The 24,555-nt window shown below is 32.5% G+C and overlaps 1 protein-coding gene across 16 annotated transcripts; it reads right to left on the reverse strand.

The window, feature by feature from the left end:
* Nucleotides 1-1,323: 1,323 nt before the first annotated feature.
* Nucleotides 1,324-19,933, reverse strand: LOC114177700 (outer envelope protein 64, mitochondrial-like). 16 transcript variants are annotated; one of them, XR_003603173.1, is made up of 14 exons: nucleotides 19,580-19,933; nucleotides 19,071-19,223; nucleotides 18,866-18,990; nucleotides 10,295-10,420; nucleotides 9,754-9,936; nucleotides 9,434-9,575; nucleotides 5,938-6,106; nucleotides 5,579-5,713; nucleotides 5,274-5,474; nucleotides 4,788-4,898; nucleotides 3,882-4,663; nucleotides 2,592-2,719; nucleotides 2,451-2,502; nucleotides 2,009-2,075 (listed from the first exon to the last, which is right to left on the reverse strand). XR_003603173.1 is itself a non-coding variant. In XM_028063175.1 (13 exons), exons 1-13 carry the CDS (start codon nucleotides 19,822-19,824, stop codon nucleotides 1,756-1,758), a joined length of 1,812 nt encoding a protein of 603 aa, XP_027918976.1. In that variant the 5' UTR covers nucleotides 19,825-19,932; the 3' UTR covers nucleotides 1,324-1,755. The 16 variants fall into 16 exon arrangements, 2 of the variants coding, with proteins under 2 accessions (XP_027918976.1, XP_027918977.1); XR_003603171.1 differs by lacking the exons at nucleotides 3,882-4,663; nucleotides 4,788-4,898 and adding an exon at nucleotides 1,324-1,838 and having other exon boundaries at nucleotides 2,006-2,075; nucleotides 2,592-2,709; XM_028063175.1 differs by lacking the exons at nucleotides 3,882-4,663; nucleotides 4,788-4,898 and adding an exon at nucleotides 1,324-1,838 and having other exon boundaries at nucleotides 2,006-2,075; nucleotides 19,580-19,932.
* Nucleotides 19,934-24,555: the final 4,622 nt, after the last annotated feature.

Consider the following 24,555-nt stretch of genomic DNA (forward strand, 5'->3'; position numbering starts at 1 on the left):
AATCTGTGAAAAATTTGAAATGGTTACCAAACAAGTACTGACGTCATTTCTTGACTAATTATGTGATTGCATAGATTTCCCTTACATACATTGATGCAACACAGAGATAAAGGAACATCTTTTTGTTGAAGAAGGAAAAGGGGTGGTCATGTTGATTGAGGATGGCACCAATGGCAACAATTGATGCATTTCTTTCTACTATGAATGGTACAACAAAGTTGGGAAGATGTAGTGTAGGTAATTCTGACATGTAGTTTGAGTTATGTAAAGGTTTGTTGGGTTGTTGAGGGCTATGTAAACTTGTGATCATGTAATACATCCATGAGAGGAGCGACGTGTGTGACGTAATGGCGAACAAACTTTCGATAAAAGACGGTGAGGCTGAGGAAACCACGTAACTCCATGTGTGAACGTGGTGTAGGCCAATCGTTGATGGCCTTCAATTTGTCTAAATCAGGGGCTACTCCATAAGATGAGATGAGGTGGCCCAGGTAACTCATGTTGAGATCAGGGGCTACTAGGGGTTCACGACCTTCAAAAAATTGAACTAAAGGTTAGATGGTCTAATTAGTGATGGTGGGGGCAGAAAGAGAATGTTGTAAAGGTTTGTTGTCATGGTCGAGGAGTAGTATGCTTGGAATGGGGTGGGAATATAAAGAATGGAGGTGGAAGATGAGTCAGGAGGGATTAAGGATGATACCTGCTCAAGAAAGGCCAATAGGGAGGACTGTAGGGATTCTTGTTTGGCTTCTATAACGTCTTGACATTATTCTTGTGACTTCATCTGAATTTGGATGGCAAAAAGGCGGTCTTGAATGGCATGCTATTTCTTTAGATTGGGGTTTGGAAGGCATAAAGAAAGTAATGAAAACAGCTACAACTAACACTAAGATGTAAGAGAAAAGAAAGAAAATAACAGCTACAACTAACACTAAGATGTAAGAGAAAAGAAAGAAAATAACTAGTAAAAACGTTTTCTCCCTTCATTCATAACAAAAACAATCCTAAATAAGGTTGCAATGGGCCAAATGTGTCCTGAATTACAAAACTATTTGTTTGTTATTTTGAACTTTCAAACCATAATTAACATAATTGAACGTAATCACTTGAACTAAATTAAACAAAATCCTTCATCCAATAAGGTTTTTTATGCTCTCTTGTGGGCCTTGTAGAGGTATTGGGACGTTTGTATCATGCGCCAACATATCTATATCATACAAAAATGGTATTCGTTGCCCATTGACAATCAAACTTATGAAATGCACCGTGAAACGTTTAACTTTAGAGGCATTAACATTTATTAAATATATCAGAAGTTGATGGTAACTTTTAAAAAATATGAAATACATTATTTTGATAATCACATTGGTTGAGGAACCGGGGTAAATTATTTATTTAACGACAGCACCCCAAGTAGGTTTTCCTGTTACAAAAACTACTGAGAATGAGAAACCTTACTTCGTTCTTTTCCTTCATGAGAAAATGCAACACCTAAAAGGAAAAGTAAATAAGCTGCTGCACCATTCGCTTTAAATGTACAGGGGGCAACTACACCATTCTCATTAATGTAGATCCAAAATTGTAAGCATAATCAAAAAGGGTTGAATGAGATTTCTTGCAAGATATGCACCAAATGAGAAAAATGAAGACGCCTCATCAATAGTGACTAATCTATTCTATTTCCTTCACCCCGAAGGTGGCTTATTAACATTATACTGAAGGGGTGAGGCCAAGGGGAAAAAAGCACACCAAGTCTTAACTCATCAGTTTTCTAAGTCTTTTCTCAGCTAGATTAGCATCCTTGTTTTGTGGTTCAAGAACAAGAGCATGCTTGAAATCTGCATAACAAGAAAGAAAAATGAGACAGTAAGAGAAACAGCGTTAAATATATGAAAGTACTGGGAAGACAATGAACCATACACCAATGGAAGAATCCAACCATAAGATTTTAATAGAATTAAAATAGGTGGAAGCCAAATACATTTACAAAATAATCAAGACTTGCCTTCAAGTGCCTCTTCATAACGTAGTAGTGATTCTTTAGCAGCTCCACGTCTCAGATATGCTTTCACATTCTGCATGGACATAGATGCATTATTCTTAACAAAACATATTCATTTTGTAAACATTTGCAAAAATTCAGCTGGCTTCATAATGTAAAGGAATGATAGAAAATACAGGAATTAAACAATTGAACATTGCCAAATCAATCATTATCAAGGTACACAAAAACAACCACCTGTGGTGAGTTTCTATGCAAAAGACAGATATCTGTTAGGTAAGATGGTGTGAACAGCACTTTAAAAATAAATATTAGAGGGTATGATACTTGGTATGACTCCATTCCAAGGATTGGAGATTATTAAAGTTTAAAAATTATAATAAATGAAATAATATTTCGGAAAAAAAAAATCATAGCCTTTATCACATTCACATGCCCATTTTCTCACCATTTTATCAAGCAATATTGCCTTACTGCAGTCTTCTGCAGCGTGCTGAAAGCTGCACAATTTCACAGGATAAATACCAAATTCGACAGAAACGGTGCAAAATATCACTGTACCAATTGACAAACATGATAAACCTCATACCATCCTAACTTTAAGTGAGCAGCTGCTCGATTGCAATAGTACGTTGAATTCGTCCCATTCAATTTGATTGCCTCGGTGTAGTAACTGAGTGCCTTACTCCACTGCTTTTCTTTGAATGCTGCATTTCCCTGAAAATTATGTCTTTAGAGTGCCTTATATAAAATTGTCCATACAAGTTTTATACCACAATCTCCTCTTAAAGCAAATGAATCTAAGCATGATTTTGTTATATGATGCCAAGATAAAATTTGAGTTGCTCATCACAGGTTGGGATGAACAATAGTTATATATCGATTTCTTATGTGAAAAAAGATTCGTGGATAATAATTGCTATTGATAGCCATCACACAATTTTTTTGTATAGTCACCCAAATACCGATCTCTATGGTCTTTTAGGACAGAGATTAAAGAAAGCAGTGTGAGAAAACACAGATGAAAAGATTAATTACTTTTATTTGGTAGAAGAAAAAGATTGACCTTTAGGGAAAAAATCAAAATTTTCTTTCCTTCCATTTTCTCTTCAATCACATTTCAAAATCTTCTCTCTCATTTTCTTTCCTGAAAGAATATAAAAGATTGTTCTCTCAAAAGACTGATTATCAGAAATTTTCAATCATCACCACTTCCGAGAGTTATCCTGTGTCAATAATCTTCTGAATCTTTTCCACAATACACTATTGGCAGATTCAATACATAAACAACTCAGAACTACTATGTACCATGGTCTTCAAATTTTAACTTTCAACATACATATGTTTCCAAACGACCTTTTCAAACTAATCTGAACTAGTTCTTTTAGCTATCAAAGAAGAAAATCGTTAAGATGAGAAAATAATTACAAAAGAATGAACCAATAAACTATAATTGAAAAATAACAAAACAGCAGCAGAGCAATGCAAGTACAGGTGAGGAACATGTACCAAGAAAATACCACACATCACAAAAATATCAATTCAAAAAGCTTTATGCATCATCAGAACTACTACTAAGTGCCATTGCCTTCTATTTTAACATTAAACATATATATGCTTCCAAACGACCTTTTCAAACTGATATGAATTATCTTTTTTAGCTATCAAAGAAGAAAATTATTGACAAGAAAATAATTACAAAAGATAAAATCAATAAACCATAATTGAAAAATAATGAAACAGCATCAGAACAATACAAGTACAGGCGAGGGACATGTACCAAGAAAACACCACACATTACGAACATTTCAAAGCCAAAGAGCTTTATGCTGATCATTTGAATTCTTTAATGTACCATAGTCCAAATAAAAGACCTGACCTTAAGATCTGTTTTGGACTTCATACTCCATTTCATACTCCAAATGGTCTAAATACCTTTAGAACAATAGTTTTTACAGATTCGGTTTTGATCTTGTAGAGCTGTTAGATCCAGTTCTATAAGTGAATGGGCTGCTGGAGAAACTCAAGGCTAGCTGACAAATGGTCCAAACCAAAAGCCAAAAATATATAAGGCAGGACAAATTAGTTAGGCATAACATTCAAGTTCAAATTCGACAGAACTGATCTTTAAATTAAACCAAGCAAAGCTAGTGAGTTTTCACTAAGGCAAGTACACCAATACTGTCAATGGTATTGTGTCCAACTCTTCTTGCTTACTACTTCAGAAAATAAAATATAAGTTGATACTATAGACCCATTAAGTTAGCATTTGCTAACTACTAGAAATAGATACAAAATCAATAACTTTTGTTCACATCTTATCCGTTAGAGATCCCATATCAACTAAAGACATGATCAAATTATAATATATAAGTGAGTGTGGATCTCACCTTATAAGTTTTTTTGTAAGTTAGGTCTAAAACTTATTGTTCAAATTGTAAGTAAACTCGCACAACCCTGCTAGTCCGAAGAATGCCACAAGTTGATGCAAATGCCAGATCGGGGGAGGTATGGATCACTGAAGATAGCAATGATGCTCATTGAAATGCAGAATCATGTGCCGCATTGGTCCTTCCCATATTGTGAAGCTATTATTCAACAGCCTATTGTAGGCTAAAAAGGACCCAACCTGACCCAAAAACTAAAGCGCAACACCTGACCCTTTTGTTCCACATGGTTCCCATCACAAAATAAAAAATGAACAAGATTTACTAACACCTCCTGACTTTGATGTTGCTGACAAAAAACAATCATTGTTGTCCCCAACAACCATCGAAACACTTACAGAAAACTTCACCATTGTTGGCATCGCAACACTCATGAGCCACGACCATTGTCGTCATTGTTGCCTTCATAGTTGTTGGCACTTGCTCTCTTTCTAAGATGATATCAAAGTCTGTACTAACAAGATTTATTAGTCTATTGGTTCACCTGCTGTCAAACCACCTACAAATATTTAATCCCACACTTGAGATGTTCAATTTTTGGTATGTGAGAGTGCTTTGGAAATCTCACCTCAATTAGAAAAATGATAAAATGATATTATATAAGTAAATACGAATCTCACCTTATAAACCGATTTTATAAGGTTGAGTTGAACCTAAAACTCACTTGCTAAGATTATCAAAAGACTCAAGCATTTCAATCTTAAAAACAAACAACATGTTTGGCAGCATCGAACTTCAAATCGTGAGATTAACCAAATAAATAAACCAACAAACTTTTTGAGAAATAATATCTGACCCAAAGTAATTGCTTAGTGAAATCTGACCTTCTCTTTTAAAAGTTCAGAAGTTTCCCTGTTGGCACTAATATCAGGTAATGACAACAAATCAGAACCAACACTAACTCGTTCTCGAAGAGTTGAATAAATATCCAAGACTGTATCCAAAAGAAATTTATCAGCTCCATGGAAAGAGACGAATGAAACAGACACACAACAACCATCATGATATCCTAATGGAATTGTAACCTGCACATAATGTAAAAGCTTATACATAAGTCAGAAAATTACAGTATAATGAATAAGAAATGACAAAAAAATATTACCACTGAACCTAAAAGTTGTCAGATTACCTGACAACATCCAGATACACTAGCAATGCTCGATAATGCAAATGTTCTGTCGTGGAACTCAGAAGAAAAACCTTTCATTGTATTAAGCTTTAATTGGTTGTCTGATACAGTAGGGATAACTAGTATTCCATCATCCTGGGGAACAATCAAAACCAGGAGATAATAGGGCAGTATTCAAGCATACAGTGCAAATGTAAAAATTCATTGAGCTACTTCATTATAAGAATTAAAGTACATTACTTGCTCAACTATTTTCAAGTCAGACACAAATATAATCCAACAATTTAAAATAATTTAAATGAAAATTCACCGCCTTAGAAAATCTATAAAAGAAACAAGAGTATGGAAAATACTATTACCTTTAATAGACTTTGAAAAGCTCCTCGCATTTCAGTCCTGACTTTATACAATGCTTTTATATTATCATATACAGTATTAATGGCTGCAATAACATGATCAGACACACCACGACCTAACTTGAATTTGAGTGATTTAACCCATTCTTCATGATTGGTCTTAAATTCATACCTGAGAAGGAGTCAAAACATGTAAAATAGATTTAAAGCCGGTTAAACTATAGGAAAGAGAAAGACATTGAGCTGAAACTGTATATTTCTCAAACTGCATAGAAGTTTTATTTCTATTGAGAAAATAGAACTAATACAAAGAGGAGATTTAATATCCTACACTTGTTCTTCTCCATCCCTCACACTAGTGTAGGAGGTAAACACATTCTTGTTTGCACAAATGTGTCTGGCCTCCGGGACTACCATCCATATGCTCACATTAGTAACAATATTTGCTTCAAAAACGGCCACAGCAATTGTATCTTCCCCTTAAGTTAAATTTGCATGAAGAGGATTGTCCTTCTTGACTCTATGCTTGCACTAAGGTACACAATGACCAAGCTTTCCACAGAATAACAACAAGTTCCCTTCTTCTTGAAAGTGGGGTTAGATACACTAGGATGACAAAACTTAAGTTTATTTTACTTCTTGTGATTAGAATTTTTATCGAGCTAATTTGTCTTCTACCAAATTTTCCTTGCGAGATAATAACTTGGCCCTTGCAGTAGCACATTCCTTTCTATTGGTGTTTTCAATAATGATGAGTGATAAGATTTGTCAAGGACATGTGTATGTGTTTCAGTTGTTGCTTGTAATTGGTTCAAGACTGATGAAGTTTTTCTATAAGCAATTCCAAAACGAATTCATTAGGTAATTTGTTATATTCGTCGATCTGTATTTTGATGTCTTTATCTTTGATCATCTGCCAAAAATAGTAATTTCATATAATAGATTTGTCTGACCACAGTAATAAGAGAATTCCAAATAGCTTTTGCTTCCTTGTAGGAACAATTCTAATACGTCTTTATTAGCAGAACAGTATGAATTTGGGATTCTTACAAACAAAACCAGGATTGGTTCTCGTGTTATTGATAATTCTAGAAGGTAGAATTCAATACATTTTCTAGGATTGCAAACTCTCTCCTCTCAAGATTCACTAATCCTATCACCAGTCTCTACTAGAAAGAATAACATACCCCGCAACAGGGGAGTCCCCCATTATATATAGTCTTCCTAACAGAAGACTAACCCCTTAACAACCCCCAACCGCTCACTAATTATTTCTCTTATATTTTTTTCTTATGTAAACCTTCCATCCTCTAACAAGTTCACATTGAACAGATCATTTTACAGTGTGCTAAGCAAAACATGATGACATACCTTATTTGTAAGTTACCAATCCTTAGTGTAACTAACATCGGGTTTTGATGTGGTAATAGTGAAAGCAACACCATACATGTCTAACAAAGTAGAGACACATTACTACCTTTGTCAGGAGTTTTGAAAGCGAAGAAAAGGTTTTGCAAAGTTTGTTTGCGTGGCACTTCTTGGACGCAGAGTTGGTTTAGATGTCCATATTGCCAGCCACAAGTCCATAACATTGTAATAAAATATGATTAAAAACACCAACAAGACATCCTCCTTAGATGTTGTTGAGCACTGTCCTTTAAAGTCTTATCCACAATATGTTACACAAGCTCTAGGGTAAAACAGGATCTCCCCGTGTGGTATGTTGAGGCTCAAAACTAGCAAGAGCACAAGTGAAAAAACCCAACACTAGAGAAGAAGAGTAAGTGAAAGTGTGATTTGGAAGAGGTGACTCCCAAATTTGTAAAGTACTTGAACGTGACCATCAAGTTCACACGTTCCCAACTAATATGAAAGGAGTGACATTACATAAATCACGAAGTAACATTACAAGATACATTACAAGATACAAGTAACATCCATGGGAACATGGATGTTAAGACACGATGGTTATGAGGAAATTGTGAGAGGTAAGTATCTCTAGAACATGGGAACTAATCGGTCATATAGTAAAAAACCAAAAAACCTGGATAAGTATATATATTAATGAAGGTAAAAAGAAAATGTTAAACAAAACAAATGGTAAAAAGGACAAGAACCTCCTTATAGCACACGCATGGGAGAAATTGGCAAACATGCTCGAAAAGCCCAAGGGGCCGCAATCTCATGCCTCAACTTCTTGCACACTAATTCCACAACTCTTACTTTGCACTTTGAAATCTAAGGGAAGGAGGCACAATCTCATCCCTCAACTTCTTGCACACTAATTCCACAATTCTTACTTTGCACTTTGAAGGTACAGGAGTGTGTAGGTATATAAACCCTCCGAAATAGAGTTAAGTAGGCGATTTAGGACTTAAGCATTTTGGAATACACAAAAACTATAACAGAACTTGCATGAGTTATGGAATGAACGATAAAATTACATCGAGCATTATGATAGTAAAAAATTCAAAGTTTCACCTCAGATAAAAACATCAATGTACAATATATTAGTGGATACATGATATATTGGAATACAAGCAATTGCAACTTGAGAAAATTCATACTAATGATAACAACTAATATATGATGACCAAGTCCTCACCAATGGCCAATTAAAAATTGAAAATAAAAAATATGTTGAGTTTCCTTCTTTGGTGAAAAATAAAAATTAAGGAAATTAATAAATAGTAAATAAGAAAAAATGGAAATATGGGAGAGTTTGAAGGAAAGCTATAGTACAGAAATGAAGAAAAGCTCCCCTTAATATAAGGCTCACTCATTAGTACCTAGGCTATAAAAGCCAAATCCTTTTATTGGTTTCATATATATTTGTACAAACTAAAACAGAGAGATTTGAAAGAGAACCTCACTTGTGTGGGAGAAAAGATATTCTTTTCTTGTCTCATTGTGATAACACAAAGCATGGGGGAAAATTAATCCAGGGATAATAAATTATCCACTGCCTTTGTATAAAGAAGTTTTATTTTGTTATCTTTCCCAACATTAAATTGTTTAAGAAAATATTCTTGGCATGGCCTATACATAGTATGTTGTCCAAAAGGCATATATACACAACGATATTCATATTAGCAAGAGAATAGGAATTTAGGATCCTTAAAACAACCAAGTGAATGAAATCCTAGCTAAAAAAGTAGGATGTTCTAACAGCTTTTTGAGATGACAACTTTTCAATTATATTTTCAACATTGAAATTTCTCGAGTTTCTAAACAAAGAACCATTAAAATTGAATGAAGAACTATACACAATTTACATAATCTCTTGAGTTTCGATCGTCCTTTTTTCAGTGTACTCCCAATTACTGCTACCTAGATTGGCGAGTTTCATTATACCATGTCTTCTTTTAGAGAATCATCCAATGCTTGCTCATACAACTCCCTTCTCTTTTGTAATAAATTTTTAATAGAAAAGCATACAGCACAAGGTGAGATACTATAATAAATCAAACGAAAAATTTCAAAACTTATAAAGGAATACCCTTGTAATAAAAGCATAACAGAAGAGAGAGTTTTCAGTATAGATGTTTCATTTTGCTGGTGTGTTGATTGCTCATGAAGCCTTAGACTGGGCACCTTAGATTCAATGTACTGACAGAGATTCAAATGCTTTGGATCCTGATCTGAAAAACCAAGTAGACGAAAACACGTCATAACATGATTTCCACAATTTTCTCTTCTTTTGTGATTCAGTCTAGTGATAAACTTTGTTCTTATGGAAAACTAATATTTTAATAATCAATTTACTAATTACTAATATGAAAGGAGGAACAAGTGGTCTTCAAAGATCAAGAAACTTACACCCAGACATATTCTCAATAGCTTTACCAATAACATGTATTGTCCTCTGTGTAGGAATTGTGGATAACTGAAAAAGATCATCAGCAAATATGATTCGCCTGGACCTTTTGGTCTCCACTGAACTCAATTGAAGTAAAACTTGTCCAACACGATGTAGGATAGATGGATCACAAGCAAACCATCCTGCAAATCAATTAAACATTAGAGTAATAAAAAATCTAAGTAAAATAGCATAGACTAATGTATTAAAAAATGAAATCACATTCACCTCATCATGTGGTGATTTCTTACTAAATTAATCATATTTTCATCCGGATGCAAATCAAGACCATTAACATGTTTAATTGTTCTTTATATTGTACAACTTTACAAAGCACTACTAACTATATATTGTCTGATTCTTTAATCTAATTGCTCTATGCTATTTCCTTAAAGTTAGCCACAAGAGGAAAATGAAACAAAATTTTAAGTGTTAATACATATAACTTATGGTCAAGTATTGATTTAAATCATGGCAACAAAAAAAACTTATGAATCTTACCAATAGTGTCTAAGCTTTGTGCATTTGGAAGAACTCCAATGGTGGATACAGCCCCATGGGATGGTCGAAAACCAAAAATACCACAGAATGCTGCTGGAATCCTCACACATCCTACAGTATCAGTACCTGCCAAGATACGATAGTCTTCCATGTTAAATATATAGTTATTTAAAATCATGTAATAATTTTTCAAGGCCTCAATACAATTGCATGTGCGAATTAAGTCTATCCAGGATAAAATAAAAAAGATCATGCTTAGCATGCCATACAGCAATAATATAATGAAAACATCACAATAAACAAACTAAGACTTGGAATCACAAAACTTATGCAACTATTAGGCTATGGATCATGGTTGGAGATCCCACATCAACTAAAGATAAGGTCAAATTATAATTTATAAGTGGGGTGTAATCCTCATCTTATTAGCCAATTTTGTGAAGATGAGTTAGGCTTAAACTCACTTTCTAACATGGTATCAAGGCCTATCTTAGTGAGGTTAGTTGCGCTTATCATACCACCCGCTATCGGACAAACCATGAATATCTAATCCCACACAAGAGATGTCTATGCCTCAGTGTGAGAGGATGTGTTAGAGATCTCACATCGGCTAGAGATAAAGTTAGGTTATAGTTTGTAAGTGAGGTATAATTCTCCTCATACAATTACAACTCAATTTTGTGAGGATAAGTTATACTTAAACTCACATCCTAATAATCACCATAAAAAATAACTTTATTTTCATAACATCATCAAGCCCCTACTCAACTCACTAGTGGAATAAGAACTATAATAGGTTTAAGGAACAAGACTAGAATGAGGACACTCCTTAAATAATGTGTGTGGTTAGCATTGTTTTTTCATGAGAAAACTACAGCATAAAAAAAAGAAATTACTGTAAACCTCTATAAACCTAATTAAATAAACCAGCATTAAGAAGAAGAAATAATGAATATATAAATTGAATCATCCCATAGTTCTCTCATTAACCAAATGAAGAAACAATGGTAATCTTCGCAAGTTCAAATTAAAAATGCATGAATTCCAAACATTTGAAACATTGTGTGATATAAGTTTATCTTTTACAAAACTAGCACTTAGTACGATAGAAACATAGGGAAGAAACTAATTTTATTTAATATAACAAGTTAACAGAATAATAGTGAATTCAAAGAAATACACCCAAAAAAAAAACTCAAGCTCTTATAGTTTTAGTATTTGAGTTCAACAAATAGAAAACTAAGAATAGAGGAAGATGTAAATAAATTATAGGATTCAAGCAGCATACATGAAATGGATGAATGCTTTATATGTTATGTGACAAAACAATAGAACTACTTTAGCTCAAAGGAAAAATTTACCACAGCTGCAAAACTGGTGATATTGAATGCAGTAGAATGTTTGAAAGTAAAAAGTAAAAAAAAAAAAAAAAAAAGAACATGGTTATCAAACTTGTGAGTTAACTTGCAAACCCATATGAGTTTGAGTCTAGAGATGGCTGCTAGTTAAATCGCATGACTCAGTTTCAAGGTAGACTAGTGCTGACTCATGAGTTTACTATTGAGCCAATGAGTCCATTTGAGTAAAATAGTCTTTATCAATACAACACCAGGGAACATCATTTAGTTGCGAATTTGGAGCTCCAAAAGGAACTGTGATAAAAGAATTCTTCCCTCTTTTTTCTTTGCTTTGATTTTTCCCTCCTCTGCACCTTGACTCTCCTCTGTGACTTACCAAATGCATTATGTTATACTCCTAATTGCGTGCAATTTTGAGTGCTCAAGTTGGGACTGCATTTTGAGCCTCTAGATCATTCCTTCTCCTCTGCAATGTGGTCACTATGTCTCGAAGAGGTAAGCTCTTCATGCTCCCCATTTTTGTTCTCTGTTTTTTTTGGTATCGCGCAGCGGAATGTTTAACGTTTGGAAAAAAATAAAGAGGGGGTGAATTGGTTTTTAATATTAAAATTAATACTTTAAAATTTTTCTGAAAATTTACTGATTAATTTAATATTAGTTCCTTTAAATGCAACAGTAGATACAATAAAGAAATAGGGAAGAAGATTTAACAAAAAATTTTATACTGGTTCAGATCAAAAGATCCTACGTCCAGTTGTTAATCTCTTTTAAACAAAGAGATTAGTTCAATCACTAAAAATATCAGATTACAGATAACAAAAGAATAGGGAAAAGAAAACACCTCTCTTGAAGACACAAGAGATGAATAACCTTTCTCTAAATCACACAGAGAACTTCACCTAGCTTTCCTAGCAAAAGCAGCAGCACTCAATCTTCTAGAAACCCTCTTAGGAAAAGTTATCGCTCTACGCACACTAGGTTTCTCAAAGCACGGTTAAGAACACTCAGAGAACTTTCTTTGCAGTCACAGCACTAGAACTCTAGCTTCTCAAAAAGGTGACTTCGAAGTACCATGCAGTTTCCTTAAATAGGGGTTTAAAAAATTAGGTCAAAAACTGAGAAGTCATGTTCAAACTGCAAGAGATAATCGATTATCACTAGTGATGATCGATTATTCCAGTGCATTTTCTAAAAACAAAATTTTGAGCAAATAATCGATTATCTGAGCTAATAATCGATTATTCCAGTGTGTTTCTGAAAAATGAACTCAGCTTAGGATAATCAATTATCCTCACATTGGTTTTTACAGAAATATAAGAATTACGATCTTGTTGTTGATTCTAAACTATTCTAAGTACTTTCAAAACAATTTGCAAGACAACTTTAAACATAAAAAACTTGTCTTCATATTATCTTCCAGATGGCTTTTAAGTTTCTTTATCATCATCAAAATCTTGCTTCAACATTTAACTTGTCTTTTGTTTTTGCCAACAATCTCCCCCTTTTTGATGATGATCAAAACAATGTTTAAAGTATCAGAAATCTTACAAGTAGATTTGTTAGTATCACTGTTTATTTAAACTTTTTTTCCCCTGTTTTGATCATTTGAAAAAATTTTAAGAGAAAAACTCCCCCTCAATTAGACAAGTATAAAGAAATAAGTTGCACTTTTATTTAAGATCAAACAATTTACAATATAAGGTAAAACAATAGCAAATATACAATCACCTAAAATTCTAGACTCATGTCATCTTCTTCATCATTACGATCAAACCTATTTTCTAGATTAGATATCCTAGAATCAAATCCTCTAATTAATCTAGTGACCTCTTCATGTCGGGCAGTTGAGAGAAGAAAAAAATTCTTCAAGTCTCTGGTTTAAGTATAATATATTATCCTCTAAAGAAGAGGATGAGTCACCAACCCCACTAGAAGAACCAATATTGGTGTTAACAGGATGGACAGGAGCAGTGGGGGGATTTTCTTCCTCTTCGTTTTCAGAAGGTGGCATGTCATCCTTGTGAATATAAGTGTTCCCAAAAGGAATAAACTTCATTGGTTTCAATGAGTTTTCTGCAATTTTGTTGGCAAATCAGTGGTTTGATGAGATTGTTCATGAGATATGTTGACGCCCTTGTACTCACAGATGCGAGAGATAAGCAGAGAATAAGGGAGTGAATATTGAGGAAGCCTTTTTGCTTTGAGCATTGTGTTAAGGATATGATACTTGGCCAGTGGATAGGAATATAATTGAGCAAGGCGTAGATTATCATGAGATCAGCTTCATTGCACTGGCCATGATCTGTTCCACGGGGACATAAAATCCAGACAATGAGATAATGAAGAAGGGGCTTATCTATTTTTAGAGGACCTGCTAGCAATTGTCTGCCTATTTCTTGATCAGGTTTTCTTAGGAAAGACCTATAGGCAAAAATTTTGTTAAACCTTTCAATACCTGCAGTTAGGATTGGAGAGGTACCATCATGAATTGGAAATTGAGCAACATTTTCCTAGATATCATCATCCAAAATGATATCTACTCCTTTCACCTTGGTAAATCCCACTCCTTCTCTAACTTGTAATTGTATAGAAGGCGTGTACTAAGTCAGGATAGTAGGTACATTGCATTTCTGTAAACAATTTCACCCCTTGTTCAACAAGTAAGACAGGAATTGTAAATTGACGATTGACAAACCATTGGTATTTGATGAATTTGGGAGTGATGAGAGGCTTGTCTTTCCATAGAGTGATAAATTTGGATCTCCTTTCTTCATCTGAGATCCATCCTTCAATGGATGTAGTGCGGGATGCAATTGGAGGTTAAGTGGCACGAGATGTAGTTCTTCTGTGGGTAGGAATCTTCCTTCGAGATGCTTCAGCCATCAGCAATGTTGAGGAGAAGGGAGGCTTGAAGGTTTTTGAGAAACTATAGGCTTCTTAAGTTTTTGAGGTGTGAAAAGGGGTTAACAGTGACCAAAATGGCTTGAATTTATAGGGGAAGTTCTTCAACGCCCAGATAATCGATCATCTGAAAGTGATAATCGATTACTTGCTAAATGTTGAAGCAAGATTTAACACAAACAAAATCTTGCTTCAACATTTAGCAAGTAAAATTGATAGAAAGAGTACTCGTGGTACTTGTCATCTTTAAGGATGTTCCTTAGTCTCTTGGCACTCTAAGAAACAAGTGTGTGTAGCTTTATCCACCACTAAGGCTGAATACATTGTTGCTGGCAATTGTTGTGCCCAAATCCTATGGATGAAACAACAATTAGAGGATTACAATATCTATCTAAATCATATACCTCTAAAGTGTGATAATACGAGTGCCATAAACTTAACCAAAAATCCCATAATGCACTCTAGAACAAAGCACGTAGAATTTAGACATCACTTTTTGAGGGATCATCTAAATAAAGGAAATTGTGTGATAGAATATGTAGATACCAAGCATCAATTAGCTAATATATTTACCAAACCTTTAGCTAAAGATAGGTTTTATGAACTAAGAAGAGACTTGAGCATACTAGAGGTATCTTAAAATTGCAAAAACTAAATTTCTCTCAAAATTCGAAAATCAGCGCGTCAATAATCTATTATCATGTACAGTAATCGATTATCAACCTTCTTTAAAAAAATTCCAAAACTTTCTGGAATAATCGATTATTGTACACAATAATCGATTATCACAACATCTGAACCAAAATGTCAAAACCTTCTGGAATAATCGATTATCACTTAAGATTCGATTATCAGTCTCTCAGGATCCAAGTTTTGAAACAATAATCGATTATCACTTTCAGATAATCGATTATCACAGGTTGTTGGACCAAAATATTTCAAAAACTACCCGTTGTAACGGCTAGATTGGCATTAAAATTCGTGTATCTGGCCATTGAAGAACTTCCCCTATAAATTCAAGCCATTTTGGTCACTGTTAACCCCTTTTCACACCTCAAAAACTTAAGAACCCTATAGTTTCTCAAAAACCTTCAAGCCTCCCTTCTCCTCAACATTGTTGATGGTTGAAGCATCTCGCAGGAATATTCCTACCCGCAGAAGAACTGCATCTTGTGCCACTCAACCTCCAACTGCATCCCGCACTGCCTCCATTGAAGGATGGATCTCAGATGAAGAAAGGAGATCCGAATTTATCACTATATGGAAAGACAAGCCTCTCATCACTCCCAAATTCATCAAATTCCAATGGTTTGTCAACCGTCGATTTACAATTCCAGTCTTGCTAAACAACGAGTGAAATTCTTTACAGAAATGCAAGGTACCTATTATCCTGACTTAGTATGCGCCTTCTATTACAATTACAAGTTCAGAGATGGAGTGGGATTTACCAAGGTGAAAGGAGTAGATATCAATCTAGATGATGATATCTGGGTAAATGTTGCTCAATTTCCAATTCATGATGGCACCTCGCCAATCATAACTGCAGGTATTGAAGGGTTTAACAGAATTTTTGCCTATAGGTCTTTCCTAAGAAAACCTGATCAAGAAATAGGCAGACAATTGCTAGCAGGTCCTCTAAAAATAGATAAGCTCCTTCTTCATTATCTTATTGTCTGGATTTTATGTCTCCGTGCAACAAATCATGCCCAGTGCAGTGAAGTTGATCTCATGATAATCTACACCTTGCTCAATCATATTCCTATCCATTGGCCAAGTATCATATCCTTAACACAATGCTCAAAGCAAAAAGGCTCCCTCAATATCCACTCCCTTATTCTCTGCTTATCTCTCGCATCTCTGAGTACAAGGGCGTCAACATATCTCATGAACAATCTCATCAAACCACTGATGCCAACAAAATTGCAGAAAACTCATTGAAACAAATGAAGTTTATTCCTTTTGGGAACACTTATATTCACAAGGATGACATGCCACCTTCTGAAAATGAAGAGGAAGAAAATCCTCCCACTGCTCTTGTCCACCTGTTAACACCAATATTGGTTCTTCTATTGGGTTGGTGGCTCATCCTCTTCTTTATAGGATAATATATTAAACTTAAACCAGAGACTTAAAGAATTTTTTTTTTCTCTCAAATGCATGACATGAGGAGGTCACTGGATTAATTAGAGGACTTGATTCTAGGATCTCTAATCTAGAAAATAGGTTTAACAGTAATGATGAAGAAGATGACATGAGTCTAGAATTTTAGGTGATTGTATCTTTGTTATTGTTTTGCATTATATTGTAAATTGTTTGCTTTTAAATAAAAGTGCAATTTATTTCTCTATACTTGTCTAATTGAGGGGGAGTTTTTCTCTTAAAATTTTTTCAAATGATCAAAACAGGGGAAAAAAAGTTTAAATAAACAGTGATACTAACAAATCTACTCGTAAGATACTTTAAATATATTGTTTTGATCATCATCAAAAAGGGGGAGATTGTTGGCAAAAACAAAAGACAAGTTAAATGTTGAAACAAAATTTTGATGATGATAAAGAAACGTAAAAGCCACCTGGAAGACAATATGAAGACAAGTGTTTTATGTTTAAAGTTATCTTGTAAACTGTTTTGAAAGTACTTAGAATAGTTTAGAATCAACAGCAAAATCGTAATTCTTATATTTCTGTAAAAACCAATGTGAGGATAATCGATTATCCTAAGCTGAGTTCATTTTTCAAAAACACATGGAATAATCGATTATTAGCTCAGATAATCGATTATTTGCTCAAAATTTTGTTTTTAGAAAATGCACTGGAATAATCGATCATCACTAGTGATGATCGATTATCCCTTGCAGTTTGAACATGACTTCTCAGTTTTTGACCTAATTTTTGAAACCTCTATTTAAGGAAACTGTAGTGCTACTTCGAAGTCACCTTTTTTAGAAGCTAGAGTGCTAGTGTTGTGACTGCAAAGAAAATTCTCTGAGTGTTCTTAAAAGAGCTTTGAAAAACCTAGTGTGAGTAGAGCTATAACTTTTCCTAAGAGGGTTTCTAGGAGATTGAGTGTTGTTGCTGTTGTTAGGAAAGTTAGGTGAAGTTCTCCATGTGATTCAGAGAAAGGTTGTTCATCTCTTGTGTCTTCAAGAGAGGTGGTGTTTTCTTTTCCTTATTCTTTTGTTATCTGATTGTAATCTGATATTTTTAGTGATTGAGTTAATCTCTTTGTTTAAAGAGATTAACAACTGGATGTAGGATCTTTTGATCTGAACCAATATAAATACGTGTATTAAATCTTCTTCCCTATCTCTTTATTGTATCTACTGTTGCATTTAAAGGAACTAATATTAAATTAATTGGTAAATTTTTAGAAAAATTTTAAAGTATTAATTTTAATATTAAAAACCAATTCATCCCCTCTTGGTTTTTGTCCAAACGCTAAACATTCCACTGCGCGATACCAACAATTTGTTTGGCCTCCTATGTTGGAGATATTTCTTCCTTTCATGTTTTGTTCTTATATGTATTTGGGGAATTCTCGTCCCACGCTTTCAATGCCACAAAACATCTATGTTGGGACAAGGTTGTTGTTTGGACTTTAGAGTTTTATTTGCTATTTTTTTTTTCTGTTACTATCCAGTTGCTGAAATTTTAACATCTATATAGGTATTACATTTTTTCCTCATGAAGAAGACTCTTACGAGAGTCTATCGAGTTCCCACAAGTGTAAGTAGACTCACGAGTTTAAAACCTTGAAAAGAGAATAAACTCTATGTAGCAAAGATGAGAATGTTGACTAGGAGGAGTGGACATACCACCAGACAAGATAAGGTTTGGTACAAATGCATTGGAGAAAATGTCAAGGTAGCACCTAACATAGAAAAGACGATAGAAACTACCTTAGCTAGTTTGGAGTTTGGACACATGTGGACAAGCTGTAGAAGCCCCATTAAGGAAAGTAAATCAGACTTCAGGTAGCCTAATCGCTAGAGCTAGAAAAACTCATAAAAAGCTAGGAAAAAAACTGTTAAGAATATTTTAGAGGGTCGATAAAGAAAGTTTTTTATCAACATGAGTTATGATAGAATATTGTGGTGTTGCATACACACCTAATGGCTAAAGGCTTGGTTGGTTTTTTTATAACTTAATAGGATACATTCATAAGACACTATTGCATCAGAATCACCAAAGCAAGACAAAGAGAGGATTGCTAGATTGAAAATGACATACTCACAAATGACTAAAAAATTTAAAAGTACTATTACGCATAAAAATAGAATTTCAAGTTATTATGGGTAACAACATAAACTTACCAACGGCAAAGTCCACAAGCCCTGCAGCAACTGCCACTGCTGAACCACAAGAAGACCCTCCTGGTGTACATGATGGCATTCGAGGATTAGTTGGAGTTCCATAATACTTGTTCTCACCAGAAATCCTGACATAACAATGGCTTAAGTACATCAAATTGTTTCGGTTGACTACACGAAGCTAAAGGACTTCTAAAGGACTCATCACCCAAAAGAGAATTCATCCACAACAGTCTTGCCAACACAAGTGGCCCCACTCTTGAGCAGAGCAGTCACCACAACCGCAGTCTTCTCCGCTGCCTTGTGTGTACTCTTCCACGTAGGATTTCCAAACCCCGTCACATAGCCTTTAACATCAAATCTGCCAACCCCAACAAATCCAAACAGCCCAAAAAATCACTTAAATCATTAACCACAATATCACAACAAATGATATTATCTTACACTCCTTAAATACTCTATCTATTATTGACTGAAATTTTATCAGAAATTACAAAATTCGGTAATAGATACTTCATATCAAATAAGTTTCACTCGAAATTATGTAAATTTCAACAAATTTTAGAAAGTATTCGCCAAATATCATATGCCAAACCTCAAACATTTAAGCAAATACTTTCTTTGACCCTAAACCTCATTCGGCGGATAATCAAACTGAAGCAAAACTCAAAAAAAAAAAAAAAAAAAAAAAATTGGGGGAGGTTGAAAAAGACGAACGTTTCGTTTATGGCAAACGTTAGAGCAGAGAGCGATTGTTTGGCAGCAGGAGGAGGAAGCTGAGGAAAGGGAAGTATCTCAAAGCGCTCAACAAAAGCACCAAAGTCTTTTTTGAGTGTTTTATTCCGCCGTGTTCTACGCCGTGTCTCCACCAGAACCGCTATTCCGGCAACTCCTACTCCGATTATCAACCAGAATTTGGGGTTGGAGGCATGTTCCCTGATTAGCTTCAGTGATTGGGACATGATCAAGCAGAGAAATGGAGTGTTCAAAGGTGATTACAATAGTGGGTTTTGGGTGGGTTTTAGTGTAGAAGGCTTTTGAGCATAGCAAAGAAAAGGAAAAAATTAAATAGAACTCTTCGGGAATATATAGGATCACCGGATTGTTCTTTTCTGTAATTTATGGGCTTTATTTAATTTTATTTATATTTATTTGAATTCTCAATTATAAATTTGAACACCATTCATTTTTTACTTTAGTCCTGTTTTTTACAGCTTTACTTTTACTTTTATATAACGGAATTTTGTTTGGTTAAACTACTTTTTTTTCTTATATTTATATGATTGATTTAATTTAATCCGTATGCTAGTACAAAATTCAATTACGTCTTTTAATTTTTTAAATTAGTTTCATTTTATTTCTAATGTCTGATTTGTATACGTCATTTAATTTTTTAAATTGGTTTCATTTTATTTCTTATGTCTGGTCTTGTTATCACGTTGAATGTGTCAACGAGGAACAAATTGATACTAGTTTAAAAATTTTAATAGTATCAAGACCAGGATAGATTATATAAATGTAGGTATTAAACAAGTATTTAACAAGAGAAAATTTCTACTTTTGTGCCTACATGTCAGAATTTTCCATCTAAAGTTCATACTATTCTTATCATTATATGAGTTGATATTAAAAGTAAACAATTATATTTAACTAATTTGTCATAAAATAAATAATTTTAATTTATAAATTAATTTTAAATTATAATATATTGCAGTATATCATGAAGATATAATTGTGTTGATTTCGAATTTATTGATTATGATAAATTAGTATGGATAACTTATTTTATCATTTATAAAATATATTAAAATAGTTTACATCAGAATATTTAAACTGTCTTTTAGTTTGAGTATTTACAGTTTTCATATTTTAAAATTTTTAAGATTTGAAATACTTATTTAGAATTTGGTTTGATATAGTTAATTTTGCTATTTATTTATTCTAACTGATATGTGTTTTTAAACGATATTATTGAATTTAATTGATTGTTTCTTATACACATATGTTTAATTGAGAAGAATAACAGTAAAAAAAAATAAGAAAATGTATTAATTATCGTTATATCCCTCTTCTAACCCGATAACCATAATCTGATTTTTACAGTAATTTGCAAAATAATTATATATATATATATATATATATATATATATATATATATATATATATATATATATTATAATACATGAATCAACTATAATAATTTTATGATTAAATATGTTTTAATCTTTAAATTTATGTGAAATTGAAATTTTATTCAAAATTTTAGTATATTTAGGTTCTTAAACTTAAAAATAATAAATATTTTTTTAAACTAATAATGTTAACATTATTTTTCGTGTTAAACGATGTTTTGGGATCACATTTGAATTAGAACATGTCAAATAATATAAATAATACAAACATTAATCTACGTTGTTTAACAAGTTAAAATTTTCAATAGTTAGATTAGAATAATTATATCTATTCATTTTTAAAATTTGAAAACCAAATTATATCGAAATTTAAAACAAATAAACTTTAATTTTATGTCCAAAGAACTACAAACATATTTAAGTTATAATCTTATTTGAAATTGTTGTTGATTTTATACATATGACGATGATTTTGTAAAAAATAAAAAAAGAAAGTTTTTTTTCAAATAATGATTGTATCACCAATAATTCATATATCAAATGCCTTATCAAGAAGAAAAAAAAAGTAATTATACTCATATTGAAAAATTGGAGTTTTTCACTAATGTATAATCAACTTGTATTTGAAAACTTTTAGTATTTATAGATGTAAAAAATTATAAGGAATTAATTAAATATTTTTTAAATGGTCACGTATTGTTTATCACTTGGGATGTAACTATTGAAAAACATTGTAAGTTTAGTTAGAAACAATAAGTGCACTATATGTACATAACAAGAAAACGATGCATTTAACATATATTACTTTGGTCCAAAATATAATATAGGTTAAATTACGTTTTTTTTCCTTATTTTTTATCAAAATATTGATTTAAACCCTTTATTTGTTTTATTTCAATTTGGTCTATATTTTGAGAAATTTGATGCAATCAAGTCATTATGGTTAGTGATGCAGTAACAGTGTTAAAGGGTGCCACGTGTCAATTTCTACATTTTATGAATTTTTTTGAAAGTTCTTTTGAATTTTTTTTGTTTTTGAATTTTTTGAAAAAATAAAAAATTTGTCATGTGTCAAGCTGATATCATGTCACGTGGCAGTGATAGAGTGATGTGGCAATGACAATGTCACGTGTCACTATTATGCCAGGTGTCATTTCTTCATTTTCAATTTGGTTCCTGTATTTTAATTTTTGACTCAATTTATTTCTAATTTTTGTAAAAATTGTATAATTTCGTCCTTATCTAAATTGAAACCAAAATTAATTTTTATATAAATGTTATATAAATATTTTTATTAAATTTGATATTTTTATTCAAATTGATATTTTTATTATATATTTTTAACAAAACTAAGTTTATTTAAATTTGTGTTTCACATTTAACTTTACTTAAAATTGTTTTCAAATTTTAAATTTATTTGTTTTCGATTATTACATAAACTAGTCAAAATTAGGTTAAAATACCTTTTTGTCCCAATTTTTGTTAAGTTTTGTCAAATCATTCATAATTTTGTTTTTGTACTCAAATAGGTCATAATTTTGTTCAATTTTATTCAATAGGTCTTTTTTTGCTAATATCGTTTAAATTATTAACGGCCATAAATAGTGACTGCCATGTGTCATTTCATGGTTTTTTTGAATTTTTTTAAATGTTCACGTATCAATCCAGCAACGTGTCACGTGTTAGAGTCAATGTTTTATATTGAATTTGATTTCTATATTTGTTATTTTTGTTCAATTTAGTCTTAATTTTGGTTTAAATTGACCAATTTTGTTCCTATCGGAGATGAGACCAAATTTAATTTATATAAAAATTATAATAATGTGAATTTTAATATATTATATAAAAATATTTATTTAAAAATGTGAATTTTAATATAAAAATTAAATTTGGTTTCAATTTGGAGAGAAAAAAAATTGGTTTATGTTAACAAATACTGGGACTAAATTGAATAAAAATCACGAATACGATGAACAAATTGAATATAAAACATTGACTCTGACACGTGACACGCTACTAGATTGACATGTGGACCTTTAAAAAAATTAAAAAAAAAATCATGAAGGGACACGTGGCAGTTATTGTTCATGACCGTTAAAGATTTAAACTGTGTTAGAAAAAAAACCTAATTGAACAAAATTGACGAAAATTAGAACCTATTTGAGCACAAAAACAAAATTATGACTGATTTGACAAAACTTGATGAAAATTGGGACAAAAAAGTATTTTATTTCCAACATGAGGTTTTCTTATGTAGGCATCTTGAAGCTTGAAGATTGGAGCTTAATGTGAAGACAATTTGACATAGAATAGGTGTCTTGCATTTGATTGCAGTCTTAGTCTGTTAAATGAGTTTTTAATATATTAAATTACTAGCTAATATAGTTCTGTTATTAACATATTCAATCAGTTGAATTAACTTTCAATCAATTGATTTCACTTAAGTCAAGTGAAATCAATAGATTGAACAAATAAATCAACATGTTGAATATGCTAAAAGACAACCTATAAAGTTTGGTTTTTAAGAGAGACTTGTAACAATTGACAATTTTAAGTGCAAAATTAGTGTGAACTTTTGGAGAACTCTCTCTGTCACTGGACTATACAAATCTGCGACTATTTGTGTATTGATCTTTGATTTCTTAGAGCATTTTTCCTTGGTGTAGAGACTATATTTCGTTGGCTAGGGAGAGTTATCTAGGTTTGATGTTTCTCAAGTTTTTGGGTGTTGCTTGGTGGGATTACAGGTCTGCAATTGTGAGTCTTGTTGTGCTTTGTTGAGATTCTTGCGAGATTCAAGAGTCTTGGTGTTGTTTTGTATATTTCAAAAGTGTAATCTTAGTAGATTATGTAAATATTTTGAAATAGTGCAAAGTAAGGCTAAGGTTGTCTTGACTAACTAGATGTAACTCAGTTTTAAGTGAACCAATATAAAATTATGTGTACAAATGTTTGATCTCTCTCTCTCTCTCTTTGTTTGTTTTTTGATAAAAAGTTTCAAGAAATCTGTTTATAACAATCTTTGTATGGTATTTGTGTGATTCTATATAATTTGAAGTTGAAACTTTGTTTATATTACTAATTCGAATCAATCTTGATGAGTTGCTAGAACTGTTTCTGAGTTCATCATCAATTTTATTTTTCTGCATAGTTTCCCAATATTTCAATTGGTTGTTTCTATGTTTTAATTTGTTGAAAAATACGGATATGTCTAGTTGACTATCTGTTTAGTGAAATCAACCTGTTAATTCTGTTTTCAATTGATTAAAAATGCATGTTTAAGTAGTAATTGTACATTGAGTTTTTGGTCATTCTGATTTAATTAAAAGTGTTTTTATAAGTTTAAAGGAACTAACATTTTCAAGAAGGCCAATTCAATCCCCCCTTCTTGGCTAGTTACTTATTTCATTACATACAATTATAACATATAATATAAGATAAGATATTATTTTATAAACATTGAATTCATTATATACAATAACTTAAAGAACTTTGCACGACATGGTGTTCTTGTGGTAAATTTTGTTGTCTCAAACATCCAAATTTTGGCTAGGCGAGAGA

The sequence above is a fragment of the Vigna unguiculata genome, chromosome 3, assembly GCF_004118075.2.
Source record: "Vigna unguiculata cultivar IT97K-499-35 chromosome 3, ASM411807v1, whole genome shotgun sequence".
In the NCBI taxonomy this organism is placed as follows: Eukaryota; Viridiplantae; Streptophyta; class Magnoliopsida; order Fabales; family Fabaceae; genus Vigna; species Vigna unguiculata.

Bases quoted from the DNA above. Each gene is read 5' to 3' on its own strand.
- LOC114177700 (XM_028063175.1), bottom strand. From the start codon at position 19,824: ATGTCCCAATCACTGAAGCTAATCAGGGAACATGCCTCCAACCCCAAA. The intron at 5,714-5,937 runs GTAATAGTATTT...ATTGTTCCCCAG, and splicing joins CTTTTCAAAGTCTATTAAAG to GATGATGGAATACTAGTTAT. The intron at 1,839-2,005 runs GCAAGTCTTGAT...CTTGTTATGCAG, and splicing joins TTATGAAGAGGCACTTGAAG to ATTTCAAGCATGCTCTTGTT.